A 26,800-nucleotide genomic window follows, 5' to 3' on the forward strand; every position below is an offset into this window, starting at 1 on the left:
TTATCAGACCATGTGGGAGTTTGGGGATTTAGAAAACTTTCTAAAACTTTATCAGTTCAGGCATATTTCAAAACTATAATAACTAAGGTATCATTTAATACATACAGACGCATCTTGTTTTACTGGGCTTTGCAGGTACAGCATTACTTACAAGTGGAAGGTTCATGGCAACTTTGTGTTGCCAGGTGACGGTTAGCATTTGTAAGCAGTAAGGTGTGTATGTGGCTTTTAGACATAACGCTGTAGTGTCCTCGGGAGACTGCGGTGTCGTGTACATGTCACTTCATACGCACTGGGCAGCGGAGACGTCCTGCGCCGCGCGCTTTGCTGCGGTGGCCTGGGACCGAACCCGCCGTGTCCCCGAGCTCTGCCTGTGCGAAGCCCACTCGCAGAAGTAGAGCTGACGTCTGAATGTGCAGTGCCCGTGCTGATTTGGGAAGGGGCCCTGTCATTTCCTGTCCCTGTTCGTGACGCCTTCTATTTGCAGGTTTCTAGCTATGCCACGCTGTTCGCGCAGGCGTTGCCGCGGGACGCTCACTCCACGCCCTACTACTACGCCCGGCCCCAGACGCTGCCCTTGAACTATCAGGAGCGCAGCGCCCCGTCGGCCCAGAGCTCCGGCAGCCTGGGCAGCAGTGGCGTGTACGGCCTCAGCGGCCCCACCCCCACCCCGCCGCCGCCACAGCCTCTGCTCCCGGGGTGGGTAACCGGCCCGTGCGGGGAGCCTGCGCGGTGGAGGCGGGGGTCCCTGTCTTCTGACCAGGCCGAAACTGTCTTTCGAGCCTCGTGTGTGCCAAGGCTGGTCCGGGCGCGGGGCCCGCTGGGCTTTATCTCGTCCTAGCTGACTGACGCTGTGGGCCCCTCCCACCCCGTCAGCGCCCTTGCCTGTGGGCAGAGGGCCTGCGGCCGCATGGCCTGTGCCCGGGTGGCTGAGCGGCTGTCCTGCTGGGCTCTGTGTTTCTCTCAGTGAATGTTGTCCCCTTCCCCGGGGTGTGCCGTTCTCTTCCTAAAGCATTTAAAACATCAGTATCGTAAGATGAAGCTGTCTCATCCTCAAGTGCTGAGATCTTCAGACTGAGGCGTGTGGCCCTCACCGACACGCTGTCACGTCCGATTACACGCAGAGTTCAAGGCCGAGAGAAAAGCAAGTGCCAGTGCAGGAAGGGACTCGGGAGCTTGTTTTCCTCTGTGATTTTACATGCGCATTCCTAGAAACCACATTAAAGCAGATTAGGCTTTAAAATGTCAGAAAGTGCATGTTTTTCCAGAACAGTGAGCAAGGGTTCACCAGCAGGTGATGTTTTCCACATGAGTGTAACAGGGTCGTTGTGCGACTTAGCATGATTGTGTTAAAGTTATCAGGATGTAGAAAGTGCGTACCACACATGTGGATTATAAACAGAGTCTGGTATTTGAGAAAGACAGCATAAACCCCAAATTTAAACTTGTGTTCTGGCTAAAAGAGTACATAGGCTTTCTTATTTTCACCTTTAAAATAAGTGTTTGAAATAATTACTGTCACGATATTAAAAAAGCTGTATAGAGAACTTTGAACTGAAGTGGTCTTTTAGACTATTTTGTTGAATTTAGAACTATGTTAAAAAAAACAGTTTTAATTTAGTGTTGTTTCATTTAGTTTAGTTTTAATTTAGTGTTTTCCTATTTTATCCCCTGTTAAAAATAGGAAAAAGTAAGGACTGTTTCAGGTTTTTCTTTCCTCTCTTACTCTACCAGTTAAAACCATGGCTTGCCACTTGGAAGCAGCAGTGCTATTGAGAGTCTCGTTTCTGTATTTTGCGGTCCCAGGAAGCGCTATTTTTGTTGCAGTTGTCAAAACATTCGTCATTAGAGATCAGCTGTCAGCTTCTTAGATCTTCAGGGAGCAGCTTTGACACATTCTCCAAATTGTTAAAAGCTGTCTTAACCTTGGATGTGCCTTTGCCTTATATTTTATGTTTGTGCATTTTTAGAGCTAATTGCAGATTACGCTATTTCTTTTCGTCACAAGTGGTGTGAAGGCTGAGGGACAGTGAGGACGGGGAAGGGGACCGTATTTCGGAGTTTTTAACTCAACAACTGTTGACTGGATGAGAGGTGTTAATTTTTAGGGTAAAATTAGTGAATTTCAAAGTGGTCTTAGCTGGGTCATGTGTGTTATGTTTGTAAAGAAAAGTCGCGTAGGTTGTGATGTGGAGGTGGCAGGAAGAGCCCGAGAGCCACCGCAGGAGCCCTGGAGGCCTTGGCGGGTTGGATCAGTCGGGGAGGGTGTGGTCACTCAGCTGCCTCAGGTCGCTCGATTATGTCACTCAGTACAGTAACATAAATGTGTCTACGAGTGTCTCAGTGTCTTCTGAGAAGAGCCTGTGTTTGAAGACACAGAAGGTCCCTTCCTCTTTCAGACAGTCTCACCCAGCTCCGGGCGTAGGCGACTGTCTCCGACAGCAGCTGGGCTCACGTCTTGCGTGGACGTTAACTGCAAACCAGCCTTCTTTACAAACCACTACCTCAAAAGGAGTCCCCAGCGCTGCTTCTCGCAATGTGACGAGGCCACGGAGAGAAGGGGACGCGGGTGGTGAGTAGGGATGCGTCCCTTGTCGTAAACATGACCAGGAGCTCCGCTCACAGCCTTTGCGTGGCTTCTCACTCTTGTGACGAGGTTCAGCAGCCTCAGCCCTCCCGGCTGGCTTTGTCACCCTGTCACCCCGACCTTGCTGCCCATGCCCAGAGCCCTCCTGGGTCTGCTCCCTTCCCCGGTGATGATGGGCCCGAGTCACTGTCACCTGGTGTTTGTAGCATAGTTTCCCCAGCACTGACTGCAGCCCTGGAGTGGGGGTCTGACCCCGGCTGCGCTCTGTGTCTCCTTCCACCGAGACCTTGGATTTCTGGGCTTTTCGTCCTCGTCAGGATACCGGGTAACACCTGAATTCTGAGCTCGCTTTTGTTCCCGGGCTTGTGGGAGTCATCAGTCCCTTCCTGCTGCGTTACGTCCTCTGGTTACAGTGGTGGGGTGGAGCGGGCTTGGGGGCTGGCTGTGCGGCCAGTCGGTTCTCTGAACCCCGTATGGAGGGATTACCGTCCCTTTCGCTGTCCTGGATCGTGTGTTAGACTCCCACATGTTACTTTGTCTTTTTAAAAGACTTTTGGAAGAGAAATTATGTGATCTCCATAGCCTTTCCAGAAAATCCTTTTTTCTTATAACTTCATATTCTTTTTCATCTTAAAGCCATTTATTTAGTTTTTAAGTTTTGTTCTGGTTGCGAGTATATTACCTAAAACGAATCGTCGTACAATTTGTTTCATCTCATACAAACCGCGTTTCAGGTGCTGTGGAAGTCACCGAGGCGGCCCTCGTCAGAGACATCCTGTACGTCTTCCAGGGCATAGATGGCAGGAATGTCAAGATGAGCAACGCTGACAACTGTTACAGAGTGGAGGGGAAGGTACAGTAACCGAAACCACCCCCCGAAGCGCTCAGCAGTCAGGAGAACGCTCGTTAGGACCAGGCAGGAGCTGTTGGTTTGTGAGGTGTTGCTGGGGTGAGGAGGGTGGGTGTGCGGACACGGGAGCCCTGGGCAGGCTGCACCGTGGAGCCTGGCGTGGTCCCTGTGCCGTCCGGTCCTCCGCCCTCGCCTCCTTCCCTCCTGTGACGCTGACGCCAGGGGCGCCTGATGGACAGGTGTCTTGGCATCTTTGCTGTTGACACGGGTTCCACGTCAGGTGCTCCTGCCTGCTTTTGCTTCCATCCTCAGAACCTGCCTTTCCCACCGTCCTTCCTGTTGACCCTCTGTCCTTCCGCAGCTCTTAGCTGAGTCACGAGGCGGCTGATGTCGCAGAGGGTCCCTGCCATGCCGGGCACCCGGCCGTCGCTCCTGGGGGGTGGGACCCACGCCTGCCACTTGCTCAGAGGTGTCTTCCTTCCCTGCCTGCCAGGTGGTGCTCTCTGTTCCCTGGAGTCTCACTGCTTCCACTTGAGTGGTGGTATCTTAGTTACCTTTAAGTTTCCTGTGTTGAAGCCTAGGAATTATAAATACAGAAGTACAAATGGTTAAAAAAATAATTAAAATTCTAGTGTTAAAAAGTTTTTTTATTTTTAACTCTCGATGTATTTACTTCTCAGGCAAACCTAAATAAATCTTTGAGGGATACGACAGTCAGACTTGCTGAGTTGGGATGGTTACATAATAAAATCAGAAAGTACACTGACCAGAGGAGTCTAGACCGTTCGTTTGGACTTGTAGGCCAGGTATGTTCTTTGTTACTGAGACGTGTGGGGTCTTGGGGTGCCATTCACCTCGGGAAACGCTTAATTGCCTTACAGTCTTCTCTGAAAGTCATTCGGAGGAGGAGTTTTTTTTGTAAAGAAGGTTTGATGAGGGACTGTGTCAGTCACAGTCCACTCAAGAAAGTAGACAACACAGTGCACGGTGGCAGCGGTTTCTTTCACTGTGTGATGCCTGTTTAGGAACACTGACGCTGTGCGAGTCACTTTACGTATTTCAGTGTATTTCCCCTTTGACCTGACTCTCTCAATTAAAAAAAATTTTGTTTAATTGAGAAGGATGGTTGATTTACAGAATTGTGTTTCAGGTGATTATATCAAAGTGATTGGGTTACACGTGTATGTGTACATGTGTATATTTTTATTATCGTCCATTGTGGTTCGTTACGGGTATTGAATATCATTCCCTGTGCGATACAGTAAATCCCTGCTTGTCTACTTTACTGCAGTGCAGTGTGTCTGCTAATCCCATACTCCCGGTTTAGCCCGCCCTCCCCCACCTTTGGGAACCATAAGTTTTTCTGTGTCTGAATCTGTTTCCATTTTGTAAATAGGTTTATTGGTATTATTTTTTAGCTTCCACGTTAAGGTGGTATCATATGATCTTTGTCTGACCGACTTCACTTGGTACGATAATCTCTAGGTCCATCCGTGTTGCTGCAAATGGCATTATTTCACTCTTTTTTACAGCGGAGTTATATTCCATATATATACACACACCCACATCCACACCAACCCCCGCCGTCTTCACCCATCCACCTGTGGATGGACACTGAATGTTTCTTTCATGTTCTCTAATGTTCTTCACTAGCAGTATTTTAAAATTGGCAACTCTGTGCCACTTCCCCCCATCTGGCAGGGGTGGGGAGGGTCGTACCATCCACATTATTAAAAACTGCCTTGTACCTTTTCAGTCTTAAATTCTGAAGAGGTGTCAGAAGGACCTTCAGATACTCCTGTGACAAGAACTTTCTGGAATGAACTCTGGGCATGAGCCCAGGGAAGTGCAGGGGGAAAGCCTAGGACAGAACCTGCAGAGGATGAAGCCTGCTTCTCAGACACAGAATGCAAGCTTGTGGTTACCAACGGGAAGCTGGGGGAGGGTAAGTTAGGAGTTTGGGATTATCAGACACACACCACTCTGTATATGTAAGATAGGTGAACAGCAAGGACCTGCTGTACGGCACAGGGAACTGTATTCAGTATCCTGGAGTAACTTGTAATGGAAAAGGATCCAAAAACACATATGTAGTTGTCTACATATATATATACATGTATAACTGAAGCACTTTGCTGTACACCTGGGACTAACACAATGTTGTAAATCAACTGCACTCCAAAGAAGAAACATGGGAAGGGATGGAATCTGAGAGTTTCAGGGTCTAAAGTGAATACCCTTTAGCTTATGAAAAGCACGCTGCGTTTCTCCACTTCCCTTCTGCGAAGCGCGTGCTGAGGGACGAACTTCCCTGGCGCTGTTAGGTGTGTCTGTCGTGGTGGGTGGACCTGCGCGGGGACCGCGGACAGAAGCGGGCTTGCATCTCGCCACACCTGCACGTTGTCCAGAGCGGCGTCCTGTGCCTTGGCTCCGGTGCATCGCCATGCTGTAATTGGGCTTCGTCTTTCTCCACAGAGCTTTTGTGCTGCCTTGCACCAGGAGCTCAAAGAATACTACCGGTTACTCTCTGTTTTACATTCCCAGGTAAAGACCTTAGTTTTAATTTCTTCCCGATTTGAAGTGTTACGAAATTCCGCTATACAGAATTTTGAAGTTTCTTCATGCATTATTTTTAAAAGATAAAAATCTGGTAATCCTGTAGTTTCAGTGTGTCCTAGAGCCAGTTCTTTGCTAATTTTCAGGGTCCTGCCTGCCACTGAAACAGACCTCTTGTAGCTTGGAGGGACTGTCGTTCTCTCAGAGGGACCTTCTGTTTCATTTTTATGAGGATAGTCCCTTCCCTGTGGGCACTTCACGTAGATGAAGGCATTATGGACATGTTTGGTGACCTGTATTTACACATGCTGTCTTTCCTGTTTTTCAGCTACAGTTAGAGGATGATCAGGGTGTGAATTTGGGCCTTGAGAGTAGCTTAACACTCCGGCGCCTCCTGGTTTGGACGTACGACCCCAAGATAAGACTGAAGACCCTGGCGGCCCTGGTGGACCACTGCCAAGGTCATTTTGCTTTATTTCAAAGAAGGTTTTAGGGAGTGTGCCTGCTCTTTTGTATGCGTAACAGCCAGAAGGATGCTGATTACATGCAGATGGACAGGCGTGAACTCAGAGGGGAGAACAGACGGCCGCCAGCGTGGCCCAGTGCTTGCGCGTGTGGAGGTGCAGGACTGCGCTGAGAGGAAGGAGCGGGGACCCTGTTTTCAGAGGTTTCTTCTCTCCTGTGGCTCGCGGCGTTACCACTGCTTGTCTCTGTTCCTCTTCTGTCTGTCTTTTAAGTGGCAGCCTCTCCTGCCGCTTCACACCCCCGGGCGCTGGCCCATGTCTGGGCCCGTCAGCTGTGTCACCAGTTCCCGTGTTTGCACGTCTGGGCTGGACCCCTCCGGCCCTCGGCCTGTGTTTCTAGTTGCTTCTTAGCATTTTCCTCACCATGTGTGCTCCCTTGGCCAGGAACCCCTTTCTCTTTTCTTGTCTGTAACGCTGGGACTCTGGTGGTCTCTCTGTCCTCGGGATGTTGGGGCTGGAGGAGATGCGGGCGCCAGTGGCTGCCCTGCCTTGCCCAGCTCCGAGCGCCACCCGCCTCCCACGGGATAGTTCACAGGACCAGGACTGTGGCACCACGGACTCCAGGTGCACCCTGGGGTGGCAGCTTCCGCAAGAAAAGAAAGAAGTCGAATACAGTGACTAAATACCTCCCTCTTCTCCAGCTGCTGGCGGCCGCCTCGCTGGATTCCTACCAGACCCCTTCTCTGACTCCCTCCCAGCCCTCTCCCTTTCGGTGTCAACTCGCCCCTGCAGGCCTGGCGTCTCCAGCTCCTCGTGCCCCCAGGCTTTGCCCCTCCCTCCCGGGTGCTGGAGTCCCCGCTCCGGGCTCTCCTTACGGGCTGCCCTGTAACCTGTCGCCTGGCCCTGTCTCTGTGTTTGTGACACACGCCAGAGGGATCCTCCTCAAGTCAGAGCCTGTCAGTCCTTTCCTTAACATCTTTCCACAATGTAATAAAATCCTGAGTTCTTCACATGAGAAACTCTGCGCGCTTACACTGTTGGCCCTGGTTTTTGCCGCTTCCGGTTCGTCACGCTGAGCTGTGCTCCCGGGACGCCGGGCACTGTTAACATAGGGCCACGCTTTCACTCTGGGGCTACCAGTTAATGGGTTATGACATCAGTCCAATGAAGTGAGACCAGCATATTATACCAGAAGAGAAAGAGGGAAAAGTGGAACACCAGAGGAAGCCTAGGTAGACCCTAGGCCTCGGGGCTCCTGGTCTGCGACGTGCTGGCTGCTGTGTCCATGCCCAGGTGCTACTGAGAAGCAGCCACGCTGTATCTGCGTGACGTGCCGTTTGCATTAGTGTTGAGTTGCTGGTTTCTACTGTGAGTGTCAATGCAGCTGTTTTCCTGTGTCCCCAGGAAGGAAGGGAGGCGAGCTGGCCTCAGCCGTCCACGCCTACACCAAGACGGGCGACCCCTCCATGAGGTCCCTGGTGCAGCACATCCTCAGCCTGGTGTCGCATCCTGTCCTGAGCTTCCTTTACCGGTGGATCTACGACGGGGAGCTCGAGGACACGTACCATGAAGTAAGGGACGCGGCCCCTCCTCAGGCGTGGGTTCCCGGAGTGCGGGAACGTAGTTACTCTTGCTTGATTTTTTTTTCCCATGATGACTGTTTTCTCTTATCAGTGATGCCAGCATGCTGCATCTGCATGCCATGTGTGTTTTGCCAGTTACCTCCTTGATCAGAGCTGTATTTGGTTAGTGAGAAATTGCTATCCTCGTGTTCACAGTGGGAGACTCAGCCAGGTCAGATGGCTGGTCCCTGTTTATCAGCAAGTTGGCGGCAAAGCTGGAACTAGGTGTCCCGAGTCTCAGTCTGGCTCTCCCCGCTGGGTAGTGGTACCTGTTCTGATGCTTTGCACCGTGACTGTGTGAACTAAACTCATGCTGATTGACTGTGGTGCTGGCAGTGTTACTGAGACAGATGATTCGTCTGTGTGTGTATATGCACCTATTGAAATACAGTTAGTTGCGCTAGAATGCAACGTATGTGTCCCTAAAAATCACTGCTGTGCAAACTCATACAGTAAAAACCACAGCCTTCTGACAGGAAGTAGAGTGAGGGCACCACACTTAAAACCCTTGTCATCACATGACGTTAAGAAAGGGAGGTGTTAAATGGAAGCTGTAGCACAGTTTTTAACATATTAAAGGGTTAAGAAATACATAAATTTGGGATTTCCTAGGTGGCACGGTGGGTAAGAATCCGCCTGCCAGTGCAGGGGACGTGGGTTTGATCCCTGCTCCAGGAAGATGCCACATGCCACGGAGCAACTAAGCCCGTGCGCCACAACTACTGAGCCTGTGCTCTAGAGCCCGTGAGCCACAACTTGTTGAGGCCATGGGCCACAGCTGCTGAAGCCCACGTGCCTAGAGCCTGTGCTCTACAGCAAGAGGCCACCGCAATGAAAAGCCCGCGCACCACAACAAAGAGTAGCCCCCGCTTGCCACAACTAGAGAAAGCCCTTGTGCAGCAGCGAAGACCCAACACAGCCAATAAAATAAATAAATAAATAACCCCCCCCCAAACCCCCCCGTAAATTCTAGGGTAAATGCGGCACTGACCTTGACAAAGCCCTGTTGTTGGCTTGCGGGCTTGGGCGGGGTGGGATGGGTGATTGTGGCGTCTGGAACACGTGGGTGGGGGTGGGTGAGGGCGGCTGGACGGTTTCAGGTGTGTCTGTGGGCTGTTTGTGTGGCCCGTGTGGCGGGGCTCCTGCTCCTACCACATTTTCTGTGCGTGGAATGGCATGTCAGCGGTCACAGAAGCGGGTCTGACCGTAGGTGGGGCCACGGGGTGGTGCTTTGGGGCCACGCACAGCTTCCACACGTGCTGTGGACTGCCCGGGGTGCCCTGAGCCCTCCTGCCGCGCGGTGTGCTTGTAGCTGTTGCCGTGCAGCTCTCCTCATCGAGCAGGTCATGTTTTGACCCACGTTACTACAGCGAGTGTCCCTTCGCGTGCCTCCCTGTGCGTGTTGCTGAGCTGCTCTGAGGAGTCCCGTGAGGTGGGCTGACTTGGCAGTGGGGCGGGCACACCTGCAGCGCTGCCTCCGTCCCGAGTGCGGGGTGGCTTTCCTGGCCCCCTCCGTGCACCCCCGTCCGCGTATTCCTCCTGCTGTGTGCGCTTCACGTCATCCAGCCTGAGGAGTGTTCTTAACCTAGCGTGTGACATGCGGCGTCTCCTACGGTATTTACGTATTTGTGTTTCAGCGGTTGCTAGTGAGACTGGCCAGCTTTTCATGTCTGTTGGTTGTTTTTATTTGTCCTGCTAATTGCTGTTTGTACTGTTTCCCCATTTTTCCTGTGGATTTGTCTGACTTTTTAAGAGTCCATTCATGGGATGGGTGTATACATTTGGCTATCCTGTATCTGTAATTGCACTGTTTGCCTTTATTTTTCTTTGACTGTTTGTTTTCATGTTCAGACTTAGAGGTGTGAGACTGGTGTGGAGACTCAGCCTTGACGGGTACTCTCCACATGTTGGCTTTGCCGTGCTTTATCACACATTGAATTCCCACTTACACCTGAGTCTGTTTCTGGACTGTATTTTTTTTCTGATTTTTATGTTTTTGTTTGCTATTTCTTTGTCAGTAATACTTAAAAATAGCTTTAAAGTTTGATATCTGGGAGGAGCAACTCTTTTTACAATCTTCCTTGTTTTTGCACATTTCTGCTTACATATGAATTTAGAATTAGCTTGACAGTCCTGCCAAATAAAATCTGAGAGAGTTCCTAGAAACACAAACTATCAAAACTGATTCGTGGAGAAATAGAAAATCTGAATTGACCTATAACGAATAAAGAGATTAAATCAGGAACCTAAAAACCTTTCCAATAAAGAAAAGCCCAGGGCCAGATGGCTTCACTGGTGGACGTGACCACTGTGGGACGGGGGCCGTTTGCCCTCGTGTGCCTGACGGGGCTCCTGGACCTGCTTTCTCTGACAGCCATCCGCCCTCCTCAGAAACTTTCCTGCGTTCAGCCCCTGTTGGTCTCTGCGGACGGCTGTTCAGAGCACCATATGTGTAATGTGGCTTATCTTGTGATCCTTCCAGGAGGTGCTTTCAAATGCCCGTGTTCACCTGGTTCTGGGGAGGCTTTTTTCTCCACCTCCTGCTGCAGAGCGATGCTCAGTGTCCCATCTTGACCGCCTCTGGGGTTGGCTGACTTGCAACACAAGGATGAGTTTTCACTCCTTTTTTCTGAAAGAAAAACTTCCAGGTGGCTTTTGAGCTTTGCAGTTTCTGTGGCATCATTAAAACTTCCTCCGGGTCCGCAAGTCGGGATTTTATTTTTAATTGTTAAAAAATGTGATCCTTTAGTCCCGTGGTGCAGGGATTAGTATCCAGCCTTTATTTTATCTTGTATTAGGATGAAGTGCAAAGGCAGGCAAGAATAGAGCCCTGTAAGAATTTACAGATGTCCTCTGAATAGGTATTTTTCCAAAGAAGACGTACAGGTGGCCAACAGGCACGTGAAAGGATGCTAAACATTGCTACTTATTAGAGAAATGCAAATCAAAACCACAATGAAATATCACCTCACACCTGTCAGAATGGCCCTCATCAAAAAGACAAGAAATAACAAATGTCGGTGAGGGTGTGGAGAGAAGAGAAGCCTCGTGCACTGTTGATGGGAATGTAAATGGGTGCAGCCACTATGGAGGTTTCTCAAAAAATTAAAAATAGAACTACCATGAGATCCGCAAATTCCACTCCTGGGTGTATGCCCGAAAAGATGAAAACACTAATTTGAAAAGATACATGCACCTTGATGTTCATAGCAGTGTTATTTCCAGTTGCCAAGATATGGAAGCAACTTAAGTGTCCATCAACAGAGGAGTTAATAAAGATGAGGTATATACGTCTATTAAATATGTACATGGTGGAATACTCTTTAGCCATAAAAGGAATGAAATTTTGCCGTTTGCAACATAGGAGGGCATTATGCTAAGTAAAATAAGTCAGAGAAAGTCAAGTACTGTGTGGTATCACTTCAGCGTGGAATCTAAAAAATACAACAAACTGAAGAATGTAACAAAAAAAAGCATACGTACTCCAATATAGAGAACAAACTAGTGGTCCTCAGTGGGCGGGGGAAGAGGGAAGGGCAAGATAGAAGTCGATGGTTACAGGGTAACAAGGTGTTATGTATAAAATAAGCGACAAGGATATGCTGTACAGTGCAGAGACTAGCCAATGTTTTATAAGTATAAATGGAATATAACCTTTAAACCCTGCGACTCGCTGCGTTGTACATGTGAACTTATATAATAACGTACATCAGCTATACCTCAGTTAAAAAAAGATTTTATAGATGTACCAAATGGTCAGTGTGGAAAGTACTTTCAGTGTTTGGGGAGAAGTTTCCAATTATTTTTGGTTCTTACAAAGTAGTATTGTAAAAGAAAACCAGAGTTTTTCATTTTGCTGCAGTGACTGTCTAGAGAAACTGTCGCGAGGCGTTTAGCGGCTCACTCGGGTTCTCTCTTGGGAAACCGAGAGGGGTAAACAGATTATGCCAGTGTGTTCGAGGTGAGCACACGATGGCTCCGTGTTAATTTGTATGATAGTTTTGCCTTTTGGATAGACCCCTCAGAGCTGTAAAGGACTGGGACCTTCAACTAGGAGCAGGAAAAGAGGGGAAAAGTTGAAAGTCAGCACTTTTTTTTTTTTTTTAGAGAAACCAGAACTCTCATTTATTGCTGACTGAAATGGACATTGGTACACCTACTTTAGACAACCCTTAGGCATAATTGACTAAATCTGAACACATGTATATCCTGCAATCTAACAGTTCCATTCCTAGGTATATATTTTTATGGGAAATGTATAAAAATGCCCAAGGCATCACTATATGTAATGGTCAGAAACCACCCAAATGCCTATTAATAGCTGAATGGATAAATAAATTGTGGTTTAGTCACCAGTAGGATATGATACAGCACTGAGAAAGAAGAGAGCACAAGTACCCAGAGCAAGGAAAAGGAGTCTCACAAACATAAGGTGAAAGTCAGCACTCTTGGTTTCAAAACTAGGGAAGTTTGAGCCAGCAGTCAGATGTTTACTGAGATGCTGCGCCGACGCTCCCAGGCCTGCATCCCTGGGTCGGAGGGTCAGTGCACTAACGCGAGCGGATGCAGGGGCTGCCTTGGGGCTGGTCTCGGGGAGCCAGTCCGCACCCTCGTTGCTCTGTTCCTCTTACACTTTTGCTGGGAATGGCTGGATTTAAAGTTGACCATGTACCTGGCTCCATCCCGAAAGCTGTCGTCTGCCACGTGGCCTGGTCAGCTCCTACCTGGCCCAGAGCCTCCAGCTTCTCTCTGTGGGGTCGGAGGCGGGGCTGGGGTGGTCACCTGCCTGTTGACCAGTTGAAGTTGGGGTCCTTTGGGGTCTGAATGAAAGGATCTGGTCTTAGAAAATAAGTCACTTGCTAAGAAAACTACCCTCTTCATTTCTGTTTTCATGAGGGAGGCCTTGGCATCTGTCCATACTTCATGAGAAATCATGGTTCAGTTATGCTTTATTTTTCCTACACTTCTTTCTGTTTGATGTAATGGTGAAAATTAAGAACCTCGAGTTGGAAAGTGCATCAATAAGATAAGAGCATATTGCAAGTATATTCTGACCTTGATTCTTTTCCTCCGTAACTATATTTTTTGCAAGATTAATTATATATAATGTGCCCAGGCCTCTCAGCGTTTACGTCTAAATGTTTGCTAGTAGGGTGATTGTATGCTGCTTTGCCCTCAGATGAAGCGATGCTTTTGTAATTTCTAAAGGTGACTGAATGCCTGAGTATTATATATTAAAAAAAAAATTAAGTTTTCTTGTTGTTACTGATAGAAATCCGGCTGCACTCCAACTGGCAGGATAAATTAGTGTGTTGTCTGTAGAAACTAGCTCTCCTATTTAAGTGAAGAGCAGATAAATAACAGTTTATGTGCAGTTAATCTAATCTGTTGGGTGGCAAGCTGCAGAGCAGATGCACTGGGGTGACTGGGTAACCTCGCAGATTGTTCATGGTGAGCTTCTGACCCTTTAATTGCTCTCAGGGCTGATTTGAGTTTATGTTAAAGTGGTGATAGCCTCGTTACAGTAGGACTGAAAGCAGCCGTTAGTTATGTGTTTAAAATTAGAAAGGGAACATAAATCAAAAAAGCCTAAAAAAGGAATATCAGTAAATACTTTCATAATGTAAACTGACAGCCAAAGTAAGAATTTGAGTTGAAGATAAATGTAGCGGTCTCATCCTATTGGTCATAAAATGACCAAGGCCACACGTTTGTTCAGATACCTGCTTAAAGGAGATGGGCTGTATTTGATTGATGCTGTCTAGGAGCAAGTACAAGGATCAAATGTAAGACCTTAACATCATTGGAAATTTTGTTTCCTTAAATGGTTGCCCTTGGGAGTAGATTTCTGTGAACAGGAAAAGACCTTCTCTAGTTGGTCGCCTGGGAAAGTGGTGTTTCTCCCAAGTCCTTCCTGTGCCATGTGCTTGCTCATTGGCTTGCATCACTCAGTCCTTTTGAACAGAAGTTTTTCCTGATTTAAAAATGTTTGTGCAGTTAAAACATTTTTAAGTATGTAGGAACAGAGGGGAAAATTAAAATTTATTGAATCCCATCATGAACCAATAATCTGTATTTTTGTATATCCTTTTTTACAGTGTATTTTTTACAGTGTATTCTTATGTACATGTTTTATGTGTGTATATCATACCATGCATAGTATTTTGTAACCTCTATTTTTACTTGAAGTAAATAATGAAAACTTCATGCCATTAAACATTATTCTTCTATACCAAGGCTTCTTAAAATGTGATCTCTGAAACTCCTGAATAGCACATAAAATTGTGTATTTTGTGGATATAGGCATTTTTCTCCTGGGAAGAAAATCTGTAGTTTTCATCATATTCTCAGAATGGCTTCTGAGAGTTAACAAACTTCTTATTTATTTATTTATTTATTTATTTATTTATGGCCGTGAGGCCCGGCTTGCGGGATCTTAGTTCCCCGACCAGGGATTGAGCCCAGGCCACGGCGGTGAAAGTGCCGAGTCTTAACCACTGGACCGCCAGGAAATTCCCAAACTTCGTTTTTAATGACTACATGATAATATTCTGTAATTCACTTTTAGGCATTTAGTGTGTATTAGAAGTATGTTGTGCCCCAAAATATTTTATTCCAGTAACACAAGGAAAATGTTTCGCTTGAGCTTTCTTCCTCTGTGTTCACAAATGAAGGTGGTCTGTAGCTTCTGTTTGGGGCTTTATTTTTATCAGGATTAGCTTGTGTTAAACTAGAGTCATAAAATAAACAGGTACTGCACATTTTTCTGTGGTCTAGAATAATGTAAGAAAGGTAGCTTTTTTTAAAGTTTAATATGCCCCATGTCTTCGTGATAACAGTTTACATTTCTGATTTCATCTGCAAGTACTGCTCTTTTTAGAGTCTTCTCTCTCCCTCTCTCCTTCTTGGTTTCTCTCTCAAGTCCCTTCCTTAGGTTTGTTTTGGTTATTTACTCTTTGCTAGGAAACTGTTAATTTTGTATTGCTAGATACTTGCTAAAAATATTTTTTAAGTTCTTTAAATCCATTTTGTATCTGCAGACACACCTTTGTAGCCAGGGTTGTGTGTCATTCACCAGTTGGTGATTTGAAGTTCATGTAAGAATCAACAAAAAGGCTGTGTTAGTTAGGTATGTCAGGACTTGCATGGATTTTACAGTCCGGGGCGGGGGCACCAGGCCGCCACGTGTAACGTAGCCAGTGCTCGTCTGAGACACCCAGCTGCTGACTTAAAGTCCTCAGGCTGGGGTCCAAATGCCATTTCTCCCTAAAGGGGGCTGGGGCGCCGTGGAGAAGTGGCTGATGCTAGGTCGGGGGAGAAAGCACTTAGGAGCCTGGATCAGGCCAGCAGCAGGGAAGACGCCTCACATGGAGTCTGAAGGACTCGGCACCAGCTCACAGGTGCTCTGCCCTCCAGGGGGCGCGGGCAGCGGGTGCCAGGAGGGCTGGTGGCCGCGGTGGATCCAAGCACCGGACACGCTTCAGCCCGTGTTCGAGGTGGTGACCACGCATGGCGCACACCTGCTGTCAGACCCTCCTTAGCGTCTCTGGGTGGAGTCAGTTTTCTCCCCTTTGGATCTTTTGACATAAATGATGGTAACAGTCGTCCCTGGCGAGGCAGCCTGGCTCAGAGGAAAGGTTGGTGCTGGCCTGGCCAGTGAAGAGAACGCGCAGCCCAGAGGGAAACAGACCCCAGTGTCTCCTGTGTGCAGGGATGGAAGACCTAAGACCGAAGGGGTGCGAGCAGTGGAGATGCAGCCGTCCCTCGGTGTCTGTGGGGCGTTGTTCCCAGGGCCCTCACACCTAAACATCTGCGGATGTTCAGGCCCCTTATGTAAAATGCTGTGGTACCCACCCCTCCATCCCTGGGTTCCGCATCTGTGGATTCACCCATCCGTGGATACAGAGTGCCCAGTGTACTTACTGAAAATTGTAGAGAATATTTCTGTAATCTGGGATGGGGCGCTCTTAGGAAGACAGGAGTCTCAGAAGCCATAAAGGAAGACAGTCCCCAACATGACCCAGGAAGAACAAGACAACCACGGAGCGCACCTTAAGCAGCGGCAGAGGGGTCGCTTGGAAACGGTTGTAATTCTTAATGATTCACAAATGGTCACCATCCGTTGTATAACAAAGAGCCTCTGTGTATTGATAAGAAAAAGACAGTAGAAAGATGGGATGAAGATGTGAAAAGACAATGCACAGGAGAAGAAAATCAAGTGGTAATCAGCATTATGAAAATAGGCCCAGCTTCCTGTGTTGTCAGTAAAAGAACAGTACAAGCAACCGTGATTTTGCTTCATTGGCAAAATCCAAACTGAGCAGGGATGCAGGAACGTAGAGCTTCCTGTGGTGCGCGGGCCAGTCGACAGGCCATTTTGAAGGCAGGTCTGGCAGTGTTTACAATAATTAAAAATTTTTTGACTCAGCAGTTCTATTAGAAATTGAATTTATAGAAATCAAAGCACAAGTCCGTTGGGACTATGATTGGAAAAGGAGAATGGCCTCTATGCAGTAGCAAACGAGCTGGAAACAATAGCAACTTAGTGGTCTCCTTAACGTCCCACGTCCTTTCTGATGTCAGCGGACAGGCTGGTGGTCGGGGTCAGCGATGGTGGGGAAGTGGACGGGGAAGCTTCTGAGCACGGTGGTTCTCGGGGAGAGCGCCCCTCGAAGGTCACTTGTGCAGTGCCGCTGGGTGGACGTCAGGAGTTGGCGATTGCCTGCCCTCTGTGAGCTTAGGTGCCTCTGTTCCAGACCTGGGGCCTCTGCAGGGGACGGGTGCGGCGGCAGGAGGAAGGAGGAGACGCAGCTGATGGGTAGGAGGAGGAGAGGAAAACTCTGAGTCGGCGTGAATTGACCATTCAGACAGCTCCCGCAGTCTGCGTGCTTCTCAGTCGTGGGAAGAGTCCGTGTGGGTCGGGCAGGCCTCACGCTCAGATCCGTGATGTGCTCAGCGGGGGCTGGGATTGATATTTTTAAGGGCGACCACGTGTCTTCAAGAAAACGCTTATCTTATTTTCATTACATTTTGGTTTTAAAAAGTGGGGAATAAGTGATTCCACTTAGAGACGTCTCTCCCAAGTGCCTTTTAAAATAGGTTTTGTTGTATAAATGGTACGTCTCCCTGTATCCGGAGGATTTTGCTCTCTAGAATCACGCGTTGTTTGATGTTGCTGTTGGCTGTTATCTTTTTAATGTTCACTGCCTCCTTGCTCTCAGTTTTTCGTAGCCTCAGATCCAACAGTGAAGACCGACCGGCTGTGGCACGACAAGTACACCCTGAGGGCGTCGATGATCCCGTCCTTCATGACCATGGAGCAGTCCAGGAAGGTGGGCGCGGGCACGCCTGTGACTGTGACGTGTCAGTGCTGTGTTCACCTGCGTCAGGCGACAAAACCAGGCTCCAGTGGAACACAGCTTTGTGGCGTTTTAGGGTTCACATTCTTGGGGTGAAGTATCTGTTCATCGGCTGCATCAGCTTGTTAGTGTGTGTTTGTGGATAACAGTGCTTTCAGTTCCTGGAATTCACTGGATACGATCCCAGATGTTCTTGTTATTTAGCTTCTGATCAATAGAAAAATGTGTTTCTGATGAATATTTGTAGTACTTGGATGCTTGATCATTTTAATTGTTAATAAAGGTAACTCTAGGATATTTTCCTTTTTTAGGTCCTTTTAATAGGAAAATCAATAAATTTCCTGCACCAGGTTTGTCACGACCAGACACCCACTACAAAGATGATAGCTGTGACCAAGTCTGCAGAATCACCCCAGGATGGTATGGCGACAGTGCGGGTGGTGACATTGATGGTGGTGCTGGTGACGGTGGTGATGTAGGGGCGACGGTGGTGGTGGTGACAGTGATGGTGGTGGTGACGGTGGTGATGTAGGGGTGACGGTGGTGATGTAGGGGCGACGGTGGTGGTGGTGACTGCTATATATTGCTTGAAGTATTTTTTGTTCAATAGGACTGACAGATTTTCTGAATTATTATCCAAGATACCTTAATATACAGTTTGATACATATAAATATCTATTACTGCGTAAATTTAGAATTTCCTTTTTTATACAGAGTTAGTAAGAATTGGATGAGGTGTAGCTATTTTCCTCTTCTTGGTAACTTGAGCTACTTTTTTTTACGATGCGGCGACAGCTTGCAGAAGTAAGGGAGTGAAGGAAAAACGTGCTGATGCGCTCGGGGCTTGTTTGGGGATCGGCAAGGACTCCCGGTGTTTCTGCACTCAGGGTGCTGGCGGGTGACCGTCCGCGGCGTCATTTACTGCTGTCCTGCCTGCCCCTTCCCCACGTGCTGCCTGCCGTGTCCTCCCTGATTTCTTGTGGTCTGGAATGACGCGGACAGCTGTCCAGTCTTGGCCACACGTGTTGCTTACACTGTTGTCTTGACTCATTCAGGTTTATTTTGTGTGGGGCGTTGTGGTAGCTGTAGGGGGGATCGTGTGAATTCATGGTGATGCGCTTCGTGAGCTTGTGATCTAGGAGGGGTGATTAAATGTGCAGTAGGATAAAATAATAATCAGTAATCAGTAAGTAGTAAATGGCAGGAAGTGATAAATGAAATGAGGTGTACGGCCAGCATGGTCTTAAGTGCACAGTGCAGTGCTGCCCGCTGAGGCCACTGTGCCGTCTGCTGTGTGCAGGTCTCCAGAACTTATTCGTCTTGTATAATCAGAACTTGGGATCCTTTGACCTCCAGCTTCCCGTTTCCCCCTCTCCACCGTCCCTGGCCACCACCATTCTACTCTCTGAGTCTGTGAGTTTGTTTTAGTTTCCACATGCAAGTGAGGTTGTATGGTGTTTCCTTCTCTGTCTGGCTTCCTTCACTCAGCACGATGCCCTCCAGGTCCTTCCATGTGGTCACAGAGGCACAGGTACCTTCTTTTTCAAGGCTGGGTTGTGTTCCATCGGATGCACACTGCATCTTCTTTATCCATTCACACGTCAGTGGGCACTTCGGTCGTTTCCATGTCTTGGTGTCTGTGGCTAATTCTGCCGTGAACATGGAGAGCAGTGATTCCTTTGAGATCCTGATTTCATTTCCTTTGTGGATGTAGTCCTGTTCTTAATTTTCTGAGGAACTGCCGTACTGTTTTCTGCAGTGGCTACACCAGTTTACATTCCCACTGATGCTGTACTAGGGTTTCCTTTTCTCCACGTCCTCATCAACACTTGTTATTTCTTGACTTTTTGGTGGTGGGCATTCTGACAGGTGTGAGGTGCTCTCTCGTGGTTTTGATTGGCACTTCCTTGATGATTGGTGATGTTGGGCACCTTCTTCCATTCCCTTTGGCCCAGTCTGATTTTCAGTATCTGAGAGGACCCCCAAGGGGAGATTCCGGAATGTGTTGGAAACGCTGCTCTGAACCTCCAGATCAAGGGCAGGGCTGGCTGGAGACGTGGGCAGTGCCAGTATCGCCCTGCTGGTTAAGGACGGGGCTGCAGGGCATGGCGGTGGCTGCAGCCGCAGGTCAGGTGCCTCCCTCTCACCCCTCCTTCTCCATCCCAGGTGTGTTTAACACACTCTATTTTGCATAACCTTTTTGGCAATTCAGAGATTCTAGGTTAGTTCTTAAAGTATGGAGGTCCCAGTACAGATTTTTTGAAACTACCTATGTTTAAGAGATAGAAGAAGGAAGAAGAGCCAGGTGAAGAGATGTTTGGATACATTTTGACCTTTCCCTAGTGCACAGGGAAGACAGCACTTAGAAAGGACAAGTAGTGTGTGCCCTGCCTGCTATGGAGACCACAGGTGTGGCCAGCACCAGTGCAGAGCACCCAGTGCCTAGCGGGCGTGCACAAGGCTGCCACAAGGAGCGCTGCTGCTGCTGCTGTCGGGCTGCTACGACTGTTCCTCAGTTACAGCGACTCCTGCCCCCTGCACTGCTGCCGTCTGCAGGACAGGGTTTTTCTGGCTATTAAGCTTACAGTCCAGATGGGAAGATAAAAGATAGAAACTCTGAAGGACTGCTGATAATAATGTGAAAGGCAATGGGAAAAGTCAGATTTGTATTTCTCATATGTGAAACATTTTGGAGATTTGAAAGTGAGTGTAGAGAGTGAAGGGTAGATGTTCTCCAGTGGGAGCGTAAGGAGCACAGACTGTCCAGTGATGCTCTGGGTCGTGTGTCTTCTGACAGGAGCTTTGGCTGACATTGGTTGGCATTAAACCTTTTCTTTGGAATGAAAATCCTTAATGAATCAAACAGTGGCACAGTAAGAACATTTCTGGGGACGAAACTGACATTTTTAAAATGATGTAGGTCAACAGAAATTTATGTTGCCCCCCTCCCACCCCATCCCAAAATATGACCGTGGTCAGCTCCCATTACTGCACCATCAGACCACACCTTCTACAGAAAACGTACGTTTTCCTCACTGTGGACACTTTAGTTTTTCTGCATTAATGTGTGACTAGAACAGCAGCAGTACTAAAACAGGTTTTTCTTAATGGAACCATTGTTCTGAAGAACAAACGCCCTCGGCCTGTCAGCGAAGCTTGAGCGTGTGTGGAGTGACTTGTGTGTGTGTGAGCCTCTCGCTCTCCTTGGTTAAATGCAGATTATGTACGTGTTTGTACTTTTCCCTTTTGTTCTTTACAGCTGCAGATTTATTCACAGATTTGGAAAATGCATTTCAGGGGAAAATTGACGCGGCTTATTTTGAGACCAGCAAGTACCTAATGGACGTTCTGAATAAAAAGTACAGCCTGCTGGACCACATGCAGGCCATGCGGCGGTACTTGCTGCTTGGTCAAGGAGACTTTATCAGGCACTTAATGGATTTGCTCAAGTAAGAAGACTCTTTAGATTTTTTCATGAATGCGCAGTAGATTTCAGCGTGGTTAAGAGTCTTACAATTTTTGCTTAAAAGAATAAATGGCATTAGAGGAAATATGTTGAATTCTTACAGAACATTGGGAAGATAAGCTGTGAAGAGAGAAAACTGTCACATTGTCAAGTCGAGACCCCTTTAGTGTTGCTTGTTTTGTGCTTTGCTCTCAGAGGCCTGGGTGGCCCTCGAATACTGGCACCGCCCGGCGGGTTGTGAGGGCGTGTGGCGTGGTCCGTTAGCTTAGCTTCATTTTGAAAGTAGTCTGCAAAACAGAATGTATATTTTTAAAAGATAAATTTATTTATTATTTATTTATTCGTTTTGGCTGCACTGGGTCCTCATTGCAGCATGTGGGCTCAGTAGTTGCGGCGTGTGGGATCTTAGTTCCCCGACCAGCGATCACACCTGGGCCCCCTGCATTGGGAGTGCGAAGTCTTAACCACTGTACCACCAGGGAAGTCCCAAATGTGTGTTTTAAAGTAGAACTTTTTCTTCCATATTTTTAGTCTACATTATTTCTTGTAAAAAAAACAAAACAAAAAACTTCATAGAACAAATATTACTGCTCTTTCTGTTTTGTTCCGTGACATTCCTCCTGGCATCTTCCCTTCCAGAAGGACGTGTGTCCCTCCCTCCTTCTGTAGAGGCGCAGACAGCCCTGTACCCAGCCGGCTGTGCGCCTGGCTCGGGACGAGACGATCATGGACTCGGGCGTCTGGGACTGGCCGTGCGGCTTCTTGGCGCTCCCTTAGGACAGCCTCGTTGTGCCTGTGTGCGTCGAGCGGTGTCTCAGGCCTTTGGTCCCCAGACTCTGTGTGCGTGGGAATCCCTGCCGGAGGTTGTCGAACTGGATGGCTGGGCGCCCGCAGGGCTGGCTCCGTGGCTCTGGGCTGGAGCCGGGATGCTGTGTCTCTAAGACGGTCCTGGCAAGGCGGTGCTGCTGGCGTGGGAACTGTGCTTCAGAACCCGCCTCAGGCATGAAAGCTCTGTAGTCCCACCTCTAAGCAGAAGGCAGTCTTCAGCATGAAAGATCGTTTAGTTTTGGGGGCACACACAGCAGGCTCACGGGTAATCTTGTTTGAGGAATTAGCTCATGAAAGAGTTGATCTGCTGAACGTGAATTCTTGGTGGTTGTAGTTGTAAGTGGCCTTTATGCTCCTGCCAGGAAGGGGCTCGCTGCTGAGTTACGTACTGGTCCCGGGTCCGTGCCTGTGGGCAGTGTGGGTGGGGATGAGTTTTAGGGGGAAGTGGTTTTTCAGTGGCGCAGGGCCAAGGTGGGAGCAGGCAAGGGGGCGTGGAGGGAGAGGGCGTGGGAGGGGACAGGCTGGGGGCGTGGGGGAGCAGGCCGGGGGCATGGGGGGAGCAAGCGGGGGGTGTGGTGGGGGAGGGCTTGAGGGGGGCAGGTGAGAGGGCGTGGGGGGAGCAGGTATGCAGGTTTGCGGGAGGAAGTGAGCAGGTGTCTGTGAATGTTCAGAGGCCGTGGCCACGTTACAGATCATGTTTAGCTGACCTAGCTGTGTTTGTATTATGCTGTTTTAATAATTAGAGTGTCTCATTCTTGATAGTAAATAAAAAATGTATTTCTTCTCAAAGGCATGTTTTAAGTTTCTAGTTTTAAAAGAGGAATGCCGCCGGGCTTCCTAGGTGGTGCAGTGGTTGAGAATCCACCTGCCAGTGCAGGGGACACGGGTTCGATCCCTGCTCCAGGAAGATCCCACATGCCGCGAGGCAACTAAACCCGTGCACCACAGCTATTGAGCCTGTGCTTTAGAGCCCGTGAGCCACAACCGTTGAGCTCATGTGCCGCAACTACCGAAGCCCATGCGCCTAGAGCCCGTGCTCCGCAACGAGAGAAGCCACGGCAATGAGGAGCCCGCGCACCACAACAAAGAGTAGCCCCCACTCACAGCAACTAAAAAGAAAGCCCACACACAGCAAAAAAGACCCAACAGAGTCAATAAAATAAATAAATTAATTAAAAAAAAAAAAGAGGAATGCCACTGATCTCTTGCTTCAGGTTTATTTGAGGAACGCTGACATTGTTGGTCCTCTTTCACCCTTTTCTGCTGTAAAGGCTGCAGCAGCAGAGTGTACATGCACCTGTGGTGCACAGGCTGCCTTCCTAACACAGGCAGCTCTCCGTCACTGAGATGTTAGCTTCGTGTTTGGGGGTTCCGATGTCAGAACTCTTAGATGTTTGCTGGTAATGCGGTAGTTTTCAGCCTGTGGAATCATGGTGTCCACACATCCGGTTGTTTTGGTTTAGTCTAGCCCTTTCTCCATTGGATCCATACAGGGAGTTACCGTAGTCCATGCTGCTATAGGCCAGGCTTAAGTTTGAAAACTGTGTTAACATGGGTGGCACATTTAAGTATTTTCAATTTTAAGCTGAATCAAAGTTAATTTTAAAGAAATGTTTACTCCCCAAAATACTTGATGAAATCTTATTTATAGTTAATTCTGTGAAACTTTTGTTACTGTGTTGTACTTTTAGTTTTTGTTGTCTTTTTAGGTTTTGTAATTTGAACTCTATAATTTTAAGTTTTTGCAAAGTTCATTAAGAATTCAAGTAACATCTCTTTTGTTTTCACAAAAATCTGTTAAGACCAGAACTTGTACGTCCAGCTACGACTTTGTATCAACACAACTTGACTGGAATTCTTGAAACAGCTGTCAGAGCCACCAACGCCCAGTTTGACAGCCCTGAGATCCTCAAAAGGCTGGATGTGAGGCTGCTGGAGGTATCAGCACTCTAGTTCCCCCCGGGGCTCCAGCTTTCGCGGGGCCGGTGCCTTCTTGCTGATGTGTCCTCCGCGTGCATTCAGGCCCTGCTGGTCTGGTCTGGTGGGGGGTGCTGGCTACCTTGCGTTTGAACCCCACCCTGCGTTGCCTGGCGTGATCTCAGACGGGTCCCTGCACCTCAGTGTGCTCGCCTGATGGGACACGCACCTCCGTCCTGGGGGCCTGGCCCACGTGGACACTTTGTATCCACAGCAGCTGCTGATGGTGCCGTTACTGGGTGCAGAGGTGACAGGTCACGGTAGCATTAATCACAAACAGATGTGTTTCGTTTTAGTTGCTAGAAGGTGACTTCTTTAGGGGAATGAGTCATGACCGTAATACATTGTTTGCTTGGTTATGAGGAAGGACCATTAGCAAAAGCTTTGGGTTTTTAAAAAAATGTTTCCTTTTAAGGAATAGGAACAAAGAAGGTAGTGGGGTTTTGTCATTTAAAAAAATGGTGATGAATTTTAAATCGATTTTACAACATTCATTAAAAATATGCCCTTCATTCCAGAATATTTGCAGGACACCTGGTAGGTGTCCGTTATTGTCTAGATGCTGAGGGTTCAGGAGTGGTCAGAAGATGCCCTTCTCTGCTCTCACGTGCTAATCCTCAGAACTGCTGAGTGGTTTTTAAAAATTGGGCTTTATTTTAATGCCTTTTCTTTGAGGATTCCGACAGGTTTGTGGGCAGTGAGCCTCACAGTGGTGGGAAGCCCTGCAGTTGTGTGCGTATCTTTGCTCTCAGGTCTCTCCCGGTGACACCGGCTGGGATGTCTTCAGCCTGGATTACCACGTGGACGGGCCGATTGCAACCGTAAGACCCCAGCGCGTCGTCATAGCCGTTCGGGTGGCTGTGCGTCCTGTTGCTTCAGAACTGCTTTTTTTCTAAGAACTTCTCCTGAAGTGATCACTTGACATCCAGGATACACCCATGGAATGAATACTTAAGCCAGGATCCTGTGTGTGTGTGCGCCCGCGCGTTAAACAGTCACTGATGAGTGCTGAAATGCCCTGTTATTTTAAGAATTCTCAAAGATATTGTTTGTCTGACCACAGGTTTCAGCAAGTACTTCTTAAATGGGTTATGCATTTTGTTCCATTATTCTTAGACTGTAGCAGCGAATTTAGGGTAATTTGAAGGGAATTATGAAGTGTATTTTAGGGGAGCCATATTTTTACTACTTAGATAACATTTGATATTTAGTATTCATTTAAACTGATGAGAAAACAGCTGTCCTATTGATCATAGTGCTTTCATTGTGTTTAAAGAAAAGTGCTGTTTCCTGGAATGGTTCCCCGATCATAAGGGGTGGACCAGCACAGTTCTCGTCGTGTGTGTCTGCAGTTAAAATGCCCTCTTCAGTGCTCAGTTTTTCTTTATTCAGACTTGAGTACACTCTCCTTGACCGAGGTACCTCTTTGAACTTACGTGAGCCATTTTCATATCTGAAACATTGAAGGACACGCCTTTCTTCTAGTTCTTGGGAGAATATTTTGTTAAGAAGGAGTGTCCTTTGGCTCTGCAGTGCCCGCCTCGCCATCTCTGCGGCCGTGGGGTCTGCGCTGCCCTGCCTCTCCAGGTGCAACGGGGGCCTGTCTCCTGCAGGGGCCTTGGCACCGAAGCAGGGCTCTCCTGCTTTTCCCTTTCGGGCTGACAGCTTTGCTCTGGCAGGTGGCTCTGTCTGCTGTGAGGTGGTAGCTACCGGGGCAAATGTTTTACACATAGATTCCCAGTGTTTCCATTTTACCAGATCAAAGCTACCACACTTTCAGTACATAACTGCTCACAGACTTAATTTTCGGTCATATTCAAATTAGTTTTTTCTCCTTTGACGTATATCATAAACAGTTTTAAGTAATTATAATGTACAAAACAGGATATTTTAACACATGATTTATGTTAGAAACTTTCACATTATCTACCTTGCTAATATTGCATATACTATGTTATTTTTTCGTAGTATAAGCGATACCACAGTAAAGGCAGTTGCACCGATTATTTCTCAGGACGTAGGTGCCTGGAGTAATAAGTAAACCGAATGTGGTGTGTGTGTGTGTGTGTATGTGGCCACTTTCTAGTTACTGTGTGATGTCGCAGGTCTTCCCAAGAGTGCCCACGTGTGCGTGCCTTGTGCATACCAGTTCATCGCACTGCTGTATCTTCAGAATCTTAGATTTTAAAAAGCGCCAGTAGAGTCAGGAACAGAAGTTTATATTGTGGAGTTATTTAAAAAGAGATGGAGGCCAGACCCCTACTTGTGAAGGGTGGGTGTCGGTTTCCTTGCCATCTCCAGTGGGTTGCTGGTCTGAGGGAGAGGCTGGATTGGAAGAGAAGAGGCCTCGAGGTTGGTTGGCGGGGTCTGCCCGGGGCTCACAGGAAGTGGCCTTGTGCCCGCTGGTCTTTGCCCTCAATCCTCCGGTCGGTGGACGTGCTGGGTTGATGTGTTCTCTGCGGTATGGCTGTGCCTGTAGCCATGTTACTGTACAGCTGCAGATAGTCAGACAAATGTTAGAAATTGAAATAATTTTGAACTATCATTAAATTCTGTGCAGTTGTATACAGACGTTCCTAGAAAGATAAAAAGAGGGCTATTTTATTTAAATATTTATGGTTTTGGAGTCAACTTTTAGAAGCAAATGTATTTCCTGCTTTCTTGCTGTTTAATTTACTGTATTAATCTCTATTTCCTTTCTATTCTTATTGAGTTTGTCATTTTTGTGCAGAATTTAATTGTAACAGGCACATATCTCAGTTACATAGTTGCATCTTCTATAACGCAGTGTGATTTTAGATTCCTACAAGTTCTGTGAAGAAGGATTTGGAAAGATCTTCTCGTTTTGACAGTGGGTGTGAGAAAATCCGTTTATTTTTGCCCTTGATCTCCAGGGTGTTAGATGGGGTGTCAGGAGCTTATTTGTTGAATGTTCCTGTGAACTTTATTCTGCAGTAAGTCACGGACGTGCTGACAGTTCATGGTTCTCAGGAACTGTGGTCGCAGTGAACTTTTGAACATCAGGTCTGTTGAATGTGCTCTGGCATGTAAATGATCAGCGTGGCTGTTATATGATGACACTTTCCTAGTG

At 47.8% G+C, this 26,800-nt stretch overlaps 1 protein-coding gene across 1 annotated transcript in view; it reads left to right on the forward strand.

Annotated features, from left to right (window-relative positions):
- The window catches only part of TUBGCP3 (tubulin gamma complex component 3), a 58,467-nt gene that overhangs the window by 13,260 nt on the left and 18,407 nt on the right, over positions 1-26,800 (forward strand). The window contains exons 5-16 of the mRNA XM_057707262.1: positions 488-699; positions 2,400-2,572; positions 3,322-3,440; positions 4,118-4,243; positions 5,913-5,981; positions 6,322-6,454; positions 7,862-8,028; positions 17,301-17,411; positions 17,750-17,858; positions 20,698-20,887; positions 23,535-23,670; positions 24,462-24,530. Of these exons, the coding sequence (XP_057563245.1) occupies positions 488-699; positions 2,400-2,572; positions 3,322-3,440; positions 4,118-4,243; positions 5,913-5,981; positions 6,322-6,454; positions 7,862-8,028; positions 17,301-17,411; positions 17,750-17,858; positions 20,698-20,887; positions 23,535-23,670; positions 24,462-24,530 (1,614 nt within the window). The remainder of the gene's footprint in view (positions 1-487; positions 700-2,399; positions 2,573-3,321; positions 3,441-4,117; positions 4,244-5,912; positions 5,982-6,321; positions 6,455-7,861; positions 8,029-17,300; positions 17,412-17,749; positions 17,859-20,697; positions 20,888-23,534; positions 23,671-24,461; positions 24,531-26,800) is intronic.

The sequence above is a fragment of the Hippopotamus amphibius genome, chromosome 14, assembly GCF_030028045.1.
Source record: "Hippopotamus amphibius kiboko isolate mHipAmp2 chromosome 14, mHipAmp2.hap2, whole genome shotgun sequence".
Lineage (NCBI taxonomy): Eukaryota > Metazoa > Chordata > Mammalia > Artiodactyla > Hippopotamidae > Hippopotamus > Hippopotamus amphibius.